The 19,149-nt window shown below is 41.7% G+C and overlaps 1 protein-coding gene across 1 annotated transcript in view; it reads left to right on the top strand.

Annotated features, from left to right (window-relative positions):
* LOC114887517 (centrosomal protein of 78 kDa-like) overlaps nucleotides 1–19,149 on the top strand; it is a 62,064-nt gene that overhangs the window by 2,960 nt on the left and 39,955 nt on the right. The window contains 6 exon segments of the mRNA XM_029209338.1: nucleotides 942–1,313; nucleotides 1,316–1,369; nucleotides 4,460–4,638; nucleotides 7,980–8,149; nucleotides 10,360–10,477; nucleotides 12,563–12,674. Coding sequence (XP_029065171.1) covers nucleotides 942–1,313; nucleotides 1,316–1,369; nucleotides 4,460–4,638; nucleotides 7,980–8,096 — 722 coding nt within the window. The 3' untranslated portion in view covers nucleotides 8,097–8,149; nucleotides 10,360–10,477; nucleotides 12,563–12,674.

The following is a 19,149-nucleotide window of genomic DNA, read 5'->3' as shown; positions in this document are numbered from 1 at the left end:
ATTTGAGCAAAAATAGATTCAATTCAGGCACCACCAAAGCGGAAGTGGTGAGGAGCACTCCAGCCACAGGAGCTGCAGAGATTTTTATTTTAAAAGGGCAGAAGCAAAGCAAGGAAATTACTGACTTGCTATAGCTTTAAAGCCTAGTTGGTGGTTTGTGACTGGTTGTCCTCAGCGGTGTTCGTCACCCTGAGGCGTTGACAGGCTTAGATTTTGGTTGGTTTACGTAGGTGGCTGCATCACTAGAGCTACCACAGGCTAACGGCTTCCTTGCAGGGTTAATTTACTAACACCAGTCGTCTGAGTCCTTCCTCTTACTCAGTCACTTCACTTCCTATGCCTCAGTTTCTCTTCTGTAAAGTGGATATTCAGTAGTAAATTCTCTGTGGAGGTGTCAGTACAAAACAAAGTGATTATTAGTAACCACGATCATGTCCTGAATGCATGGAACACGTCACCATTTGCCAACCACCGTGTCAAGTCAGTGGAAACTACAGAAATTAAGAGCTCTCCGCAGAAATTCACACAGCCGTGCACCAGGTAACTGACCATAGGCAGACTTTCACTCAACTTTTCACGTGTCCCTCACAGAGTGCACGCTCTCTCCTGGGCGGGGCGAGCACAGACACTTATCGGGAGTTTACTTTTAAAATGCGCTGATACAACCATGTCTCACTTTTGTTTGGATGAGTCAGCAAACGCTTTTTGGAAACCCCAAATTCTCCACACCTCCTACCTGTCGCACCGCCCTAGTCTCGGAGCTCCCGCCCCTGCTCCTCAGGCCGCGTCCCCTTGGGAGGCGGGGCTGCGTGGTGACGCACGGCGGGTTCGCTGACGTCCTCGAGCCCCGCCCCCACGGGGCCGCACGCAGGCTTCAATTTCAGCCCGGCGGCGTGGAGGCAGTTGAGGTCGGCGTCGACTGCAGAAGTTACGGGCTGTAGGCGGAGCTGGAGCGCGGCATCAAGGGGCGGGCCTAGCTGGGGCCGGTGGAACTGCGTCTTCTGGCTGCGACGCCGTTCCTGCGCATGCTTCTGGGCCGCAGCCGCCGGGCGGTGGGCGCCCAAGGGGCTGGGAGGCGAGCCGTGGCCCCCAGGCAGATGTGGGCATCGTATCCACAGCCAGGCCGCGTTCGGGCCATGATCACTCGGTGAAGCTGCGCCGCGACAGCGCGGCCAACTTCTGGCGCTGTGAGGACCTGTGCGCGTTGCAGGATTCGGTGCCTCTGCCCGCCGTGCGCGCCTCCGTGCGGGAGAGCCTGCTGGACTTCAACGCCGACAGCCTCCGCGGGGTTGACTGGGCGCCGCTCCTGAGCACCGTCTGCCCCTGATCTGTATCCAGAGCTTCTTCCAACCACGGCTTGGCGAGACAGGTTTGTAGTTCCCGCTTCCGTGGTCTCTCGTGTGGGCGCTGTGAAGCGGGGTTTTAGATGGTGCAAGGTGGAGGGTGGTCACTAGAACCGGCGACCAGTGCCCGGGTTTGCGTGCACTAGACAGGGCGTGCGGCCTAGGACTCCTACCAGCTCCGTGACCCCGGCCGAGTGCCCTAAAGCTTCTAGGTCTCAGTGTTGTCATCTGTATCATGGGCTTAACAGGACCCGCTCTCTGTGGCGGTTGCATGGACTCACTGTTAATGCTTGTAGACTCTACAGTGTAGAACACTTAGCACAGTTTGGAGCATCGTTAATTGTTCCACAGATGTTACCTGGTCTGTTGAATGACTTTGTCTGGTACAGACCAAAGAGATTAGGAAATGGATATATCCCAGCTTCATTTCCTGTCCGTTAGAACAGGGCTCGGGAAAAAAAATCTTTTTTTCAATAGTCTTATCATATAGTGGAAAGAGCACCGGTGTGAAGGCAGCTTAGGGTTTAAATTCCAGGGTTTATGCTCTCTGTGGCCTGGGCAGGTTACTTTTGCACTACAATCCCCACACTTGTAAAATGACATTAAAAACCACGCTTTCTGTGGGTTCTTAGAATTAATTAAGCAGGTTATGTGTGTAAAGTATCCTGGCACTTGAATGAGTTGTCAGAACCAAGGGCTGCTGGAGACGATGCTTCTGCCCTAGGTAATCTCCCCTTCTACTGGGCGGCAGGTAAACACAAGCACAGTAGTCAGTGCTCTGGAAGAAGTGAGTTCTGGTGCTACAGAGCACAGAATCTTTTTTTTTTTAATTTAATTTTTATTTTATCTTGGAGTATAGTTGATTTACAATATTGTGTTAGTTTCAGGTGTACAGAAAAGTGATTCACTTATACATATATCCATTCTTTTAAAGATTCTTTTCCCGTACAGGTTGTTACAGGATACGCAGTAGAGTTCCCTGTGTTATGCAGTAGGTCCTTGTTGATTATCTTTTTTATATATAGTCGTGTGTATATGTTAATCCCAAACTCCTAATTTATCCCTCCCCCCCACCTTTCCCCTTTGCAGAGCACAGAATCTTGGAAGGGAAAGTTCAGGGTAGGCTTCTTGGAGGAGGTGCCATCCTTTCTAAGGATATGTAGAAGCTCCTGGGGTGGCAGGAGGGAGCAGTGTGTGTCAAAGTTTGAGAAATTGTAAGAAAATACGGCAAAACTGAGGTACAGAACTGGAACTCAGGTTTTGGGACAGAAATGAGAGTTGATACTGGAAACCTAGTGGGGACAAACAGAAAGGGGCCTTGTTTGTCATGTCAGAACTTTGGATGTTTATCCTGAAGGCTGTGGGAAATACCAAAGAACAGTGAAATGGAATTCTGGTTTAGAGGCTCACTCGCACCTCCATGTGCAAGGCAGTTGATTGGGTGCAGGGTGAATTGTAAAGGTGGGACTGGATTTTGCAGATCTGAGAGAGAATGGGTGAGGCCTGGTGACCAGTTAGAAAAGGGAGGGCAGCAAGCGTGGGTGACAGTTTACAGCTGCATCTTTTTGTGAGATACAGAGCACAGTAGAAAGGGAATGGGGGTGGCGAGAGGATCTTACTTAATCTTCAGTGCTTTAGAGGGGCCTGATAGACAGGTCTGGACCCAAGGTACAGATCTGGGCTTTTGGGGAGGACAGGTGTTTGAAGGCATGGTAGAGACTTAGGTTATCCACAAGAAGGTCCAAAGAATCATAGGTCTGAGAGTTTTTTAAGTGGGTATATTTGAGGATGTTTATAAGGTGAGAGAAAGTAGCTAGCAGAGGAAGGTTGTGAAGATCTAGGAGAGGAAACGATTGTTCATTTGTTTTCAAAAAGCTGAATACTTATCGTGTGCCTGGCCCTTTTCTAGGATCCGGGGTTTACATCATCTGTTATCTCTTCTGCAAGGACAGTTCAACTCATCCCCTGGTGAAGAGAAGTCAGATTATTCTTTGCATCCCATTCAGGTGTAAGAACTGTTCTGTATCTCTGAAGGGACTTTACTTAACCAGAGTAATAAGTTAGAAATCAAAAGAAATTAGAGCTGGAAGGGACCTTAAAGGCCACTGTACTTAATTTTGCCTAATGTTTTACATTGAATGTAAGAAAAATTTATTGCAGAGCCCATTCTCTTCAGAGTTCCTTCACTGAACCTTCTTTATGTCTTGCATCCAGTGGGTCTAGCTTGTGATTTTGACCTCCTCCTAAATTTGCTTCTTCATCCATATTACATTTTGCCTGGCAGAAACTATGGCAGAAGCTCCTGGGTGGTTTCACAGCTCCTGGGCTCAGTTCCTCTAAGTTCATCTGCCTACTCGGGTTGAGCGATCTGCTAACATAAAAAGGTACGCCTAAAATAATGCTGCTAATGGCTTGCCCACACAGAGTTAGTGTATACTAGCCGCCCAGCGTGTGCTCTGCACGGAGGCGTGAGTCTGAACTGTGCTTGGCCCAGCCTCATGGGGCTTTTTGACCCTGAGGAAGGGGAGCTTTTTGTGATCACTCCCTTTATCTAATTGGTCCTTCAGCAGTGGGGCACCTTTTTCTAATCAGCGGAGGCACCCTTACTCAGCCAGTGGTAGCCCTAGGCCTCATCACCTGTGGGATACAAGCCATGCTCTCTCCCAGGCTTGCTTCGGCCAACATCTCTATTTTCATTTATGTCTCTTCTCACACTTGGACCCCTGGCCTTTAGTTATCCCCACCTGCAGTATTTACAGTGCGCAGCAGTTGTTAGGCTTGAGTGTCTTTGCACAGGTGCTCCCTCTGCAGTTAAGGCACCTCCTCCTCCAACTCTGCGTAGTCTCATCTTTCTAGATTGTACTTCAGGGTTATCATGAAGCCGTCACTTAATATAACTTTTTACCTCCATAGAAACCTCTGTGCATAAAGGTTATGGTTCTTTATCTCATGTGATTGAAATTTTTAGTTTATCCATGTCCCTCCTTAATGAAGGTGTTAAGGGCAGGAGTCATTTCTAATCCTTAGCAGAGCAGATGCTTTTTTTTTTTAGATGCTTTTTAATGATGATAAAATGTATGGTTTAAATCACTCATTTTACAATAATTTTGCTTTAGGTTCTGACAGAAATAAAGTTTACAGAAGTCGTGTTCCTGCGATAAGAAATAAAGATGTGACCTTCCAGTTGTGTAAAGCTCTTAAATGCTGTGTAAGTGTGTCGGGTGCGCTAAGGAACCTGGAGCTAAGTGGGCTAGTTCTGAGAGAGAGAGAGAGAGACTTAACTATGTTAACAAAGGTAAGCCTTCACTGTGTCCTGCCAACATTTGATAGTTGCTTTTGGGGCAAACTAAACCAGTAAAATTTTAAACTCTTCCTCCACATTAAAGGGATTGAATAGATTGGCCACTTTGGTGCACCTGTGTCCTGCGAACTGTCCAATTGGAGTTGGAGGTTTAGAAAGTGAGGTCCAATCTTGTTTAAGTCTCTTCCCATCAGGCTGGTTTCATGATTTCCTACACACCATGTTACTTCCTGTCTACCTTTTCTTGGTGGTGTTCATGCCTGGATTGTCTCCTATACCTGCTCAAACCTTGGTCCATTCTCACTTGTACCATGAAAGTTTGTCATGCTGGATACTGTCACAACTAATTTTACTTAAGTTTGTGTTAAGCCACAAACCACTCATTTTGTATATTTTCGGTTTTTTTGTGTTCATCTATATTTTTATGGTTTCTCTTCAAGAAGTATTATGGGAAGGAAAATAGCAAGATGTAAAGAGCAAAAAAGTCATCATCCTCTTTAAATTGTTAGAACATCTATCTGCAATCATAATTATGATGCACTGTGGTATGTGTTAAAATAGGAAATATATGTAACGTCCCATAGGAGCAGCATACTCAGTGGTGTTAGTAGGGGTGTATCATGGAAGTAATCACAAAGCAGGTGACTGTTGGTTAGGGTCCTGAAACATTAGTGTGTGTTCCCTGTGTCCAGTAGTGGTCTGGAGGGGTCAGGAAGCCTGCCTTTCAATTTGAGGGAACAGAGGGTTTGAGGTCCTCTCTCTTATATTGCTCTAGTATACTGCATAGCACCTAATAAAATACTGGGTTTATAGTTGACGTTTAAATCGCTGATTGATAATCAAGATTGGGGTGTATCTTTGGAAATGAAAATAGAAAGAATCTTATGCTTTTTCTTTTTATCTTTTTTTTCCTATATCTGAAAAGGTATGTAGTACTTTGCTGAGTGGTTGGGAATAAAGTTTGCAGTATTCAGTGTATTCAGTTTTAGTATCTAAATAGAATTAATCTGTTGCTGTAAACTGGAATAACACTTTGTTACTGACAAGTTTTAGAATGCATCTGTTCGTCAATTACCTGTTTGGGAAGATTGTAATGAATGATTTTAAGAATGTGGCTATAAACCTCCAATTGACTGAAGAAAAGCAAATAAGTCAAGATTGACAAATGTATAGGCTCTTCATCTTATTGTGTGTGTGGGTTTTTTTTCCCTTTAGTTATTTGTCAAGGTATAAAGAATTCTATCACACTTAAGTAAACTTCACGGGTTGTAATCTGACATGGCAGGGAGCAGATCACGTGGCCTAGATCTTAAAGGTGATTTTATGTTTAAACTTTCATGAAAACATATGTGATTGAAGCACATTAATATATTGATACAGATGGCAGTTAATTTTTGTCTTTTGATACATGTGAGTGCAGCTTTCATTTTGCTAAAAGAATATGACCAATTTTCAGTTTTGGATTCTACCATTTAGTAAAGATAGTCCACTTAATTTTAGAAATAAGAGATTTAATATATAATACATAATAATACTTTTATGTATTTTTAGTTACTGAAAACATTTATTGTAATACTGTGAAGAAGCTATGCCATTATAGTCTTCAAGACTTAAATGAATCAAGTGTTTATTAGCTGCTGTAGTTTTTAAACTAATAAAAATCAGTACATCAGCAACTTGTAAATATAGTTTTTAAAATAATGCCTTAACAACTTTACAGTGGTTATAATTACTATATTTCAGCCTAACGTTATTTAATAATTTGACATGAAGCCTTTTTAATAGTTTGCTGGTGCAGATCAGAGATAGGTAAACTATGGCTGGTGGGCCAGATCTAGCCTGTCGCCTGGTTTTGTAAAGAAAGTTTTTTTGGAACATAGTCGCACCCATTGTTTACATGGTAGTTATGGCTACTTTCACCCTACGCCGGTGGGGTAGAGTAGTTGCAACAGAAACTGTATAGCCCACAAATCTGGAAATGTTTAAATTTAGATTTTAAAAATTGAAAAATTCTTTGAACCTATACAGGGCAAGTCCATTGACCCCTGAGGTAGAAAACAGTCAAGAACTTGGGTGCCGAAGCCAAATGGCCTAGGTTCAAATTCCCTTTCTCCCATTTCATAGCTAGTGACCAGGGCAAATCACTTAACCTCTATGCCTCATTATGAGGTTTAAATGAACTCATTTGTATAAATAGTGCTTGGCACATACTAAGCACTGTGTAAGTGATTGCTGTTGATTCTGCTTGGAGCTTTTATAAGTTATTGTTAATAGAAAAATGACACTAATGATTTTCCTTTTAGAGTGTCAAAGGCACTTTGAGTCTTTTATTTTTTCAAGAATGTAATAAGACTTTTTTCATTTACAGTCAGTGTTCCCTGTTACCAAAATTTACTTTATGAATATAAAGAATTGAATGTCTTTAAGACAGTATTTGTGCTTAGATGTCAAACCATTATCTTCCCAAGGCACATCAAACTGGCTCTGCATAGTCCAGGCCTCTAAAGCTTGTGTGCATACCCTAGGTAGCATGTGAAATCCATTTTGTAAATATAGTTTTTAAAATAATGCTTGGGACTTCCCTGGCGGTCCAGCAGTTAAGACTATGCACTCCCAATGCAGGGGGCTTGGGTTCGATCCCTGCTCAAGGAACTAGATGCCACATGCATGCCGTAACTAAGAGCCCACATGCCACAACTAAAAGGTCCGGCATGCAGCAACTAAAGACCCGGCACAGCCAAACAAACAAACAAACAAATAAATAAATAATTTTTTAAAAAAATAAGTAAAATAAAATAATGCCTTAGGAGTTAGGAAAAGAAAATATTAGAACGTTTTTACCTTTGTATTATTTTCAAAAAATCTGTGTAGTTTATAATGTACATAAATTATATGTATGGAACTTTGTGTATATGATTTGTTAATAAATAAGATGCATATTAAAAAGTTTTCTTATGGTTTGCACAGTCAGGTGTTTGGAGGCCATTGGAGGACAGAATGATGAAATCAGCAAAGATAGAATTTAGAACCAATTCCCTGACTTAGAACATAATGAAAATAATTCATAGACTGTAATTGAGTTGTCCAACTTTACATAAGTGTTCAAAAACAGGACATCCAGTGGCTAGAATCTAATCACTGACCGACTAGAATCTGGGTCACTGGACTCGAAAAACCAGAACTGACTGTTTAATTTCTCAGGTTGATGCTCCTGGCATATATGCTTGATATGTGTGTGTGTAAATCTTTGACATAATAAGCCATACTCAGTAGGCACACCCTGTTTCCTTATTCAAGCATCTTAATTTCATCCCATTAAATCTTTGAAATATCAGACTATCAGAAGGCACGAAGAAACCTGGGCTGAGAGTCTTCTTTCCAGGAGACCTGATCTTGACTGTATGGCTGGTTTGAGGCGCATCACTCTGAACTGCAAACACGCTCATTGGTGACCTGGGTGCAAGTGCTTTTGCAGAATCTCTTAGTGAGGAATTATGCCTTAGAGGTAAATTCTAAAATTGAAAATATTGAATTTTTAATATGATATATGCTTAGCTTTTGGCATGATACTGTTGTGATAGGAATTATTTTAAGCCTCATTTTTCTGATAGCTTTTATGTTGCTTTTAAACTTTCTCTAAGAGTTGCATATATTCTTTACAGAAAATACAGAGTAACAAGAGAACAATTACCTATAATCTTAATACCCAGACATAATCACTGTTCATTTTGGTGTATATACTTTCAGTCTTTTTTTTTCTATAAATATATTTGTACACTTAGGGATTACAAAAATAGAATTGTAGTATACTTGCTATTTCATATTCCTGCTTTTTTCACTTAATGATGTATCATGTAGTATTCCATCGTATTGATGTCCCATAGTTTAATCAATTCTTTGCAATTAGATTTAGACAGTTTATTTTTCCCTGTCAGAAACAATGTGAATACATTGTGTATACATCTCTGTGTCCATCGGGATTACTTCTGTAGAATAAGGTACTAGAAGTGGAATGACTAAGTGTGACATATTTTTAAGACTTTTCATACACATTGCCAAATTACCACCCAGAAATACTATGCCAATTTGTAGTCCACCCCAACAGTGGATGTGAAGCCTGCCTCTCACAAACACTGGCTTGTAACACTTTTCAAAACTGTAAAACTACAAAAATGAGTACCTCTCCCTTTTTTATGCAAGTAGGATTACTCCAAATTTTGTAACTTTTTTCAGTTAATTTAGTATGAGCATCTTAGCAAGTCAGTAAATTTGCATCTACTGCATCATTTTTTGTGACTGTTCAGTGTTCCATTATATGAATATGCCACAGTACACATAGCTTATCCATTCTTGTATATAAGCTATGTCCAGTTTTTCAGTTACAAATAGTACTCTGATATATATCCTTACCTATATCTCTATTTCTTTTGGTTAAATTCTTAGAAAGAGAGTCGTTGGATCAAAAGGGTATAGACTTTTTTTTTTTTTTGGTACGTGGGCTTCTCACCACTGTGGCCTCTCCCGTTGCGAAGCACAGGCTCCGGACGCGCAGGCTCAGCGGCCATGGCCCACGGGCCCAGCCGCTCCACGGCATGTGGGATATTCCCGGACCGGGGCACGAACCCACGTCCCCTGCATCGGCAGGCGGACTCTCAACCACTGCGCCACCAGGGAAGCCCGGGTATAGACTTTTAAAGGCTTTTATTACAGAGTCTTGGCTTAATCTGATAGGAGAATAACCACATGTTGTTTTGTTTTGTATTCCTTTGATTTACTGGTGAGGTTTACTGGCTGTTTGTATTAATTTGGCTAGTTGGTTAATTATACCCTGTGTCCATTCTTCTGTAGTGAGAGTTTGTAAGGGTTGTATCATAGCCTGTCAGATCCATATGTCTGACTTTCTATTTCCGTGTGTCGTGGGGTGTTGAAAGACTCCAGTTATTTTAATGTGATGGTCCACACAACACTTAAAAAAAAAGACTCATGGTAGTTTCCTTTCATGTAATATTTTTTAATACCTGTGCTTTTGTGATGATCCCTTTTGTTTAAATGAGTGTTGCTCAGCCCCAGAACTACTAGAATTCATGATCATTTGTTCTGATTTTTGTCTGACCTTTTACAGAGAGAGTTCCTGACCATCATACTTTCATGATAGGTTTTTAGTATGTATTCTCTATTCACACATTCTTCGAATTTATTATTATTTGTATCCTCTTAGACTTGTCTTTTTTGTTCTAAAACTAACAGTTATTACATTTCTTCTATTTTTGTTTTCCCCTTTTAACTAGTTTCATGTGTGATTTGGAGCTCAATATCACGATCAAAAGAATGCAGTGCATTTCTGAGCTCCACCAGTTTTTGCTTGTAAGGTTTACACTGCCACTGCCGCCGTTGCTAATTATGAACTGAGATTCATTTTGTGATGTTTTTTGCTCATAGGTTATATACAGTAATTCTTCAGTTCTGTAATTGTAAAATATGTTGGATGATTTATTGGTACTAAAGGCAGGGTTATCATTGCACATCCAAGAAGAGGTTTTTAAATTGGATTATGCATTATGTGTGTGCATATATGTTTCTGTTTTTTTCCATACCCCAAATTACAAACCTGCCATGACTTGTCTTGTGCAGGACTCTTCCACACGTGAGAAAATGAGAGTTGTCTCTATGTTAAATCTGTATAGAGTTAGCAAGTGACCTTTTGTGTTTTATCAGCAGCACTTGATCTGCAGCAGTGTGGCCTCACCAATGAAGGAGCGAAGGCTTTACTAAAGACCCTTGAAACCAAATAGAGCTCTGCTCATTCTGGATATAAGAAAAAATCCACTTGTTGGTATGCGGTCACTTTTTTTAATTGATAAACACATAGCAAAACAAAAAGAATTTGTTCACATACTGACAATTTTTAAAACTTAATGTGTTTAACTTTCCTCATCGTATACAATTGTCCCTTGAACAACTTGGGGGTTAGGGGTGCAGACCCCCTACGCAGTTGAAAATATGGGTATAAGTTTATCATCAGTGGATTCAACCAACCTTGGATCGTGTAGGACGATAGTACATATTTACTGAAAAATATCCGTGTGTCAGTGGACCCGCGAGGGTCAAACCCACGTTGTTCAAGCATCAACTGTACTTTTCTAATGTTGCACTCCCTTATGTTTTTAGCAGATAATGTACTAATTAAAGTGAGTTATACTTGTAAATTGTTCTTATCTCTACTCTGAATAGAGGTGAACCTAGATACTAAGCCTGCTTCCACCAAGAGCATTATTTCCTTCTTGTGCAACCTCTGAATTTTTGCAAGGAATACTTTATTCATTTGTCAGTTTCACAAGTAATTTTTTTAATACCTTCTGTGTGCCAGATACGCGTTTAGGCACTAGGGATAAAGCAGTGAACCAGACAGACAAAAGTCTTGCCCTCATGGAGCTTACATTCTAATGAAGTAGTTCAGATAGAAATGAGTAAAGAGATAAGTAATATAATTTTAGACAGTAGGAAGTGCAAAAATACCTTAATGTAAGGAGAGTGAGGGGGGGCAGGTAGGACTCCATTGGATAAGTTTGTTAGGGGACAGCTTCACTGGAGAAGTGGCATTTGAATGGAGACCTGAATGAAGAGAGGAGCAAGCCGTGGAAGAACTGGAGTAAGCACATTCCAGGACAAGGAGGCAATGCGTATGCAGTCATGTAGGTGGGTGGAGTATTTAAGGGAAAGCAAGGAGGCCAACATGGCCAGAGTACTGAGTGAAGAAGAGTGTGGTATGACATGAGGTCAAGGAGCTAGCCAGGGGTCTGCTTTTGTAAAGTCTTGAAGGCCGGAGTAAAGATGTGGATTATTCTAAACAAGTAGAAGGTTTTGAAGTGGAAAAAGGCATGATCCAAATAGTATCTCAATAAGGTGACCTGGTATAGAGCATAGACTTGGGGGGATAAAGAAGAGAAACAGGGAGACCAGTTAGGAGACTCTCACAGTGGTCCAAATAAAGAGATGTTTATGGACTAGCTTAGGTTGGAAGTTTGGACCAAGTGAAAAGCAGTTTAATTCAGGTTGTATTTTGAGGGTGTAGCTAACAAGACTTGCAGACAGATTAGATGTGGGGTATGAAGGAAATAGTAACAAGGAGACAAGTCGTTGATGATTATGTGTGCAACTGGGTGGTATCACTTAGAAGAAGGGGGCTGATGGGGAGCAGCTTTTGAGGGAATATCAGGACTTTGGTTTGTTATCCTGGATGCCCTTTAGGTATCTAAGTGTCTGGACAGTGCTCAGACTATACTTTCTATCCAAAGGTGTCCAAAGCCTCTTTAGATGCAAAATGTTTAAAGTTGACCTTTGCTGCTGCCACAATAGTAGCCACTGGGTCAGTCTGCAAGGTGGTATCTTAGGTTTCTGAGGAAGAAATTAGAATACACAAAGGGGGAAATAAGTGTATAATTACATAATGTAGATTTCATATTTAATTTTATGGGAAAAGCAGTAATTAGTTGGCTTTTGGTTTTAAATGGAAATAGCCACTCATTGGGAAATAATTACTCTAACTTCAATTTATTTTACTCTAGATCATTCTGTGATAAAAGCAGTTATCAAAAAAGTCCTCCAGATGGAAGGAGTGCCAAGTCAGACGTATATAACATGTTTTAGTTCTTTCGGAAGAATTTCTCTTTAATGGCTTGTTTTTTTTTCTTTCTTAAAAGAATATTATCAAGGTACTTTCTGCCATCTTAAAACTAAGTTTTTAGTCACATGAAATGGCTTTTCTGTTTTTGAAAATGTTGTGTGATGCTTTAATTTAGGTTCCCAGAAATGCAGATTGAAAACCTTTATTAACTTAAAGTATCTTAATTTCCAATGAAGATCAAACCCTCATAGATTACCTGTGACTTAAATGGCATATTTATTATTTCTCTCTCAGTACCTGTGGATAACTTCTCCATCGGTGAAGGAACCATCTAAAGCTGCTAGACAGAAAAAGAGAACTATAATTTTGGGAAATGGTCGAAAAGGAAAAGCTACTATTAGAATTGGTAACTTTTTCTTTTTTTTAATGCTACTAGAACTTATACCCCTTGTGTTTTCCGATGTGCTAAAATTAAAATAGCCTTAACAGTTAATTATTTCCTTAATGGTAGCTGTTAATATTATTTGTGGTTCTTATGGAACACACCTAGGATGTTCCTGACACATAGTGTTTAATATGTATTAGATATTAATGATATTAATTTTAATATGATAAAGCTGTTGAAGTGATCAAATCCATATCTGAGGTCACCTTTTCTCACTCTCATGGGGGTCCAGGCCTTAGGAAAGAGAGGGAAGCATGTGATGTGTCTAGTGACAACCCCAAAATAAAATAAAATATGCAGAGCCCTTGGCGCTTTACAGATATTAATACATTTTATTATCTTCACAACCCTGTGAACAGACAGTGTTTTACAGCAGCGCAGACAGGTTAGGGTCATGTGCAGCGAGGAAGTGGGATCAGGCAGGATAAGAACATGGGGAGAGTCGGGGAACTGGTTCCAGAGCCTTTAGTAAGGAGACAATAAAAATCACAGATGATAATGACTGTTTTTTCAAAATGCGGGAATCAGTGGAAAAACTAGAAATGATCATGTTCAGAATTGTGATCGGTTATGTCTAAATATGTAAAAGTCAGTTACTTTCCCATTCTCCAGAAATAACAATAAAAAACAAGGAAAGATCCCATACGCAGTAGTCACAAAAATTAGTAAATATCTAGAAGTCAGTTCAGTGTTCACCTGAAAAAGTTAGTGCAGAAGGATAGATGAAACATTTTAAACATATACGTTAACATTAATAAAATGTAATGTTAACATATGAACTATCAACATATAAAGCCACTGGCAGGGGGAAAGACAGATTGGTGGAAAAGTCCAGCAACTGGTCCATGTTTACTTGAGAATTGCATTTTAATTTAGACAATTTTAAAGTCTGACCTGACTTTTTGTCTAATTGACTGATTGAAGTGATAATTCATTTAAACAGAAATTAGATATTTGCAGCACAGCATACACAGACCCTCCGCAGTCTGCAGTCCTGCCCCCAGCCAGGCACCCAGCACCCCAGGTGCTGCAGAGAACTTGCTGGGGTCTCATGCCTTGGCAGAGACAGTTCTCTGCCAGATGCCCTTCCTTTGTCTCCCCTGTCCTGACCCCTCCCACCTCCCTTCCTCTGAAACCTTCAACCTTCTCTCGGGCAGAGTTACTTGCTCAGCTCTGTGCTTCCACAGTGCTTGTCCTGTGGAATTTGAATTCCCTCCACAGCCATCTTGCTAGGTTGGGAGCAGCCAATTCCCCTTCAACTTTTTCTTCCTTCCCTCAGCCCCACACCAGGGACACTCTCGGGCACCGTGCAAATTTAATCTTCAGTTTCTACTTGTTACGACATTGTTGCTGTCATGGTACCACCTACGTTCACAGTAGTATGGATAAATGTGGGGGGGACGACTGTAAATACAGATTCTTTGTAAATCCAGGTTTCTAATTCTTCCCCTTTTTAATATTTTTCCCCTTAAATCACATGTCCTTTTTGCTGCTCCAGCTCTATAATTGGACTGCCGCCTGGGGAACCTGAGGCAGCAGAATATCAAAGAGGGTAGACACTAAATTTTTAATGTAAATGTCAACCAGGATACCTACTACCTGTGCAAAGGGGGTCCCAGAATTCAGGCTCAAAGCCTATTACCAGATACTTGGTTTCCCTGCTTGTGTCTCTTCTGTCAATGTGCACTTGACTCCTATCAACTTTGACAGGAATTATGTGTGTGCCCTGAGGGGCGAGCATAGCTTTTAATGGGGACTTCCTCACACTGCTTTTCTTTGTTGTTTACTTTTAATGAATCCCACCCTGTAGAAGTGGAAGAATAAAACAAGATGTGCTTGAGAAAATGGAGAGAGTTATTACATATTTTCCTTGTAATCCAGAATAGCATGTCAGCTCTTCTTCTGTTTGTCTCCTTTGGTTGTCAGTGGAAGATAATTTTGGCTTGCTTACTTTCCAAATCAGAAACTGAAGTCCAATACTAACGTATCCTAGATGAAACTTGACCCATTCATTTTTGAGAGTCTGTATGAGCCCTGTGTAAGGTGCTGAGAATGAAAAGACAAATTTATTGACTTCGGTAGATATTTACATAGCATTGAATGTGTTCCAGACGCTGTTCTGAATTCCATCAGTTATCTCCTTTTGCATCATAGAGCACTTCAAGACAGTGACTGAAAACCACAGCCATTTCTTTTGCTCAGGATTCTTTTCAGTCAGCAGGTCAGGCTGGGCTCAGTGGGGTGGTTTTTTCTGCTGGTCTCATCTGAGATCACTTATTCAACCAAAGTCATCTGGTGATCCACCTAGAGTCTAAATGGCCCCCCTCATCTGTCTGGCAGCTGGTGCTGGCTGTGGGCTGGGCCTGTTATTTCCAGCAGGCTAGCTCGGGCTTGCTTACATGGTGGTGATGTTTTAAGAGGGCAGGTATAGAAGCTGCATACCCCTTGAGGCCTCAGCTTGGAAGTTGCACAGCGTCACTCTTGTTGCAGTCTCTTGATCAAAGCAAGTCCACAAGGCCAGCCCAGATTCAAAAGGTGTGGAGCACTACAACCCACCTCTTGCTGGGAGGGCTGCAGAGAATTTGTGGCCATTTAGTCCTCATATCAGAGAGGCACAACAGAGAGATTTAGTAACCTGTTCAAGGTCGCACAGCTTGGGACAGTACAGTGTTTTAAGTGCTTTGAAAGCTGCTGCTCATTATTTTTAAATCTTACAGCCACTATTTGGACCAACTTATTTTTTTTCTCTGCAGCCTTGTAGAGAAAAGGTCATTCACATTGCTGTGTGGCTGCCATGGGTTGGAAGTTTCATATATGTTGTACCACTGAACTGTCATAACTAGTATGAAATGGAGATATTATTATTATTCCCAATGTTCAGATGAGGAAACTGAAACTTTTGGAAATTAAGTATGAGTCATATAAGAGAATGTTAACTCACTGTTCCATATGCAAGAGTAGTCTCCCTAAGTAAATTATAAATGTCCTGGCACAGATCTTTTTTTTAATCTCTTGTTTGCATCTGGAAAATGGTTTTTAAAACTTTTCTTTGTTAATGGCAGTTGCACATTGCAGAAAAATAGCTGGAACAAAAGACATGTTTTTCAGATGTCCAGTGGAGCCCCCAATAGAAGCAGGATGAATATTCCATCGTATTGGCAACACCAAAGGAGATAATGCTTTAGAAAAAAGATTTCTCGACAAAGCTCTTGAACTCAATATCATCTCCCTGAAAGGGCATGGGTGGTGAGTACTTGTCCCATCCAGAAGCTTGTCAGAGAATTGGTTTAGTTTTCAGACACTGAAGGAAACACATCTAGGAGCCTACCCATCCTGGAGTAGCAGTTATTGTAACTAGTTGGGAAAGACCATTTGTTACGGGAGTTCTCCTGCTGCTGCTTACAGACCCCTTAGCACGATTCCACGGCCGAGAGCATGGTGGGGCCACACCTTCTAGGAGCTTTGGTCAAAATTTCCTTTGAAAATCTGCTCTGACAGCACAAAGGGTGCCATCCCAGGTCTGGTGCAGCTGGCACAAGCCTGTTCAGTGTAAGAACAGACACTGTTGCTCCCCCGAACATCAGAGAGAGTAGTTAATTCTGTGAGCTCCATGAAAGATGTACGTTCTCACGCATGAGAATAGCTGCCCGCTCCCTGCCCCCTGCACAGCAGGCTCATCAAAGAGTTGAGTTAACCTAGGTTCCATGTGAGCGTGACGGTCCTTCACTGCGTTGGAAAGGAATTTTCTAATGACTGAGATGTGTGACGCTCCTGGCCACCTGCGGGGGCTTTCAGGTGGGAGGGTGGACATGATGACCTCAGGTGCCGTGACTCTCGCAGGAACTGGTGACGGGAAGGAGGGTCATCTTGATGCTCACGCAGATGCTCCTGTTCTTAACGGCTGCATTGGTGGTTCTTCTGGGTCTGTGGGAGTCATTTGGGCCTCTCTGTATAATGCTGTCACCATCGAAGATGTCCAGAAGCTGGCAGCCTTCATGAAGCATTTTTTGGAGATGCACCAGCTATGAGCACATCCTAACCAATATACACTCTGCCCTTGAACAGTGTACAAAATTGAAAGTCACTTGGGCATGACTAAAGAAACACAGTATTTTTCTCGAACGAACATGCTTATGATAGATTTTCTTCTTTTATCAGAGAACAGCAAAACATCCACAGCTATCCCAAGCTGTTGAAACTTAACCTTAATTCTGACTTGAACTGGAAGCTTTTAAAAAGTCTTCTCTTGCTTTTCTACCAAATTCCAGCTGTCTTTGCTGCTACTTTTTCTGCCTAGATCTCGTATTCAAAGCTGCCTGTGGGTTTAATTATATGCAAATTGCAGATTATTATTTTTAGAGACACACAGACACACAGCATGGAGGGTGGGTGGGGTCCTCTAGGTGCTGAATTTTGATCCTTTGCAAGATGACAGCAATGGGGTCTTCTGGATTCTTTCTTTATACGGTTATTCTCATAAAGCGATAGAAGTGACATACTATATGTTTATCTAGCAAGGTCTGTTTTTAATACCAAATACTTTATATCTGTATGCATTTATATCTCTGTGCCTTTATATTTCTAATAATACGGTTCTTGTTGGTATATGTTGAGACTTTGAGAATTTGTTAGGATCCCTGACCTTGTGCATTAGAGTGTTACGTTCTCAACAATTGTGTGCCTCCCCTTCCCCCTCCCCTTTCCCTTTTTAAGCTGCTTCGCAAGATTTGGAAGCTCCCTGATTCACCTTTACTTTCCTTTCAGTGGGTAGAAGAACGGTTGATTGATTGGTTGGTTGGTTTTGTTTTTCAGTTATGCTGTTAAACTAAAAATCTGTGTTAACTTCCCTTACCATTTGTTCACGTGACTGTTCTCTTTATGGTGTTTGACCAGTGATGCTGTGAGTTCGGGAAGATCTTTGCTGAAGAGTCTTTTCCCCTATTGCTCATCCACTGTCAGTGTTTTATGTTGACCGTGTGAAGGACATTAAAGTCCTAAAACATCTAAACCTTTGTCAGTGAATTTCTTTTCATGCTTTTTAGACATATTGTTCTTTTAAAAACTTTATTTTGGGAAAACTTGAGTCTAAAAATAGCATCTGTGAAGGGTATTTTGTTCAAAAAGGTGTAAGACTTGAGTCCTGTACATCCATGTTTTTAATGATTCAGCATACTGGTAGCTTTCTGTTGGCTTTTGGAATGGCCGTTATCAACAAACCACCTTACAACACAGCTCACGGTATAAAGTTGTATGAACTTTGTCCCACTTAGGCTGGAAACATGCCACTAGGACAGTTTTGAGCTATCTTCGTGTTTCGTTGGATTGTGTAATGAGGACTGTACTGATCTTTCGTCCCAGCTCTGCACCAATTAGTTGAGTTAGTTGGGTTTCCTGCTTAGGGCTAAGCCTTGCCAGTCTTGGTTCTCTCATCTGTAAAAAGGAGGATTGAAATAACTCCCCCACTTATCTCAGGGATGTTTGAAGAGCTTAAAACGAGGGCTCAATGCAGGATGTGACTGTTTAAACACAGTAAATTTCTTTTTGTTTTTTGGGTTTTTTTTTTTTGCGGTACACAGGCCTCTCACTGTTGTGGCCTCTCCCGTTGCGGAGCACAGGCTCCGGACGCACAGGCTTAGCGGCCATGGCTCACGGGCCCAGCCGCTCTGCAGCATGTGGGATCTTCCCGGACCGGGGCACGAACCCGTGTCCCCTTCATCAGCAGGCGGACTCTCAACCATTGCGCCACCAGGGAAGCCCTCACGGTAAATGTTTAAACAGCAAAAGCCGGCCAGTCCATGGACGCCATCCAAGTGTTCACATATAATAGTGCTCAGAGTCTATTTTGCCTCCTTCCTCATCCATTCATAGGATGGTTACAAGTCCCTGTGGTTTGTACCGGCCCCAAATCTCTTGAATCTCCACTTATTTCCATTCCTGTTGCCACAGCCAGCTCTGTCAGCCCTCAGTGGATCATTTCAGCAGCCTCATCTGCCCCCACCTTCCCCTACCAGCACAGCCAGCTGGACGATCACTTCCCCTTCATGCTCCTCCTTGGTTCATAAAAAAGCCCAGGCTTCTTAGCTCAATGGTCACAGCTTTGTGGTGTCCGGTCTGGCTTCTTCTTTCTTGTGTTTCTGGTTCTTGGAATGTGGCATGCATATATTCCCATGCTATGTCTGGTAAGCCTGGAGTTCCTGCCCCCGCTCAGCAAGACTGACGTTCCTTCAAGACACCTGCCAACCTCCTGACCTTGTTTGTGTCTCCTGCATTGGAAGGATGCGCTTTTCCTTTGTTCTTATAAGCGTGACCCTTTTATCCCATCACAGCGCCTCCATTCTGTGTTTTCCTGTGCTGAGGGTGTCTGCTTACGTGCCTTCCCCATCAAAGCAAGGAACAAGCCCTGTTTCTCCACCTCCATCACGTTGCATCCTGCCTT

Source organism: Monodon monoceros, unplaced genomic scaffold (genome assembly GCF_005190385.1).
Source record: "Monodon monoceros isolate NGI ecotype Baffin Bay Population unplaced genomic scaffold, NGI_Narwhal_1 Super_Scaffold_7, whole genome shotgun sequence".
Lineage (NCBI taxonomy): Eukaryota > Metazoa > Chordata > Mammalia > Artiodactyla > Monodontidae > Monodon > Monodon monoceros.
The sequence above is the reverse complement of the archived record's forward strand: the minus strand, read 5'-3'. Positions and strand labels throughout refer to the sequence as shown.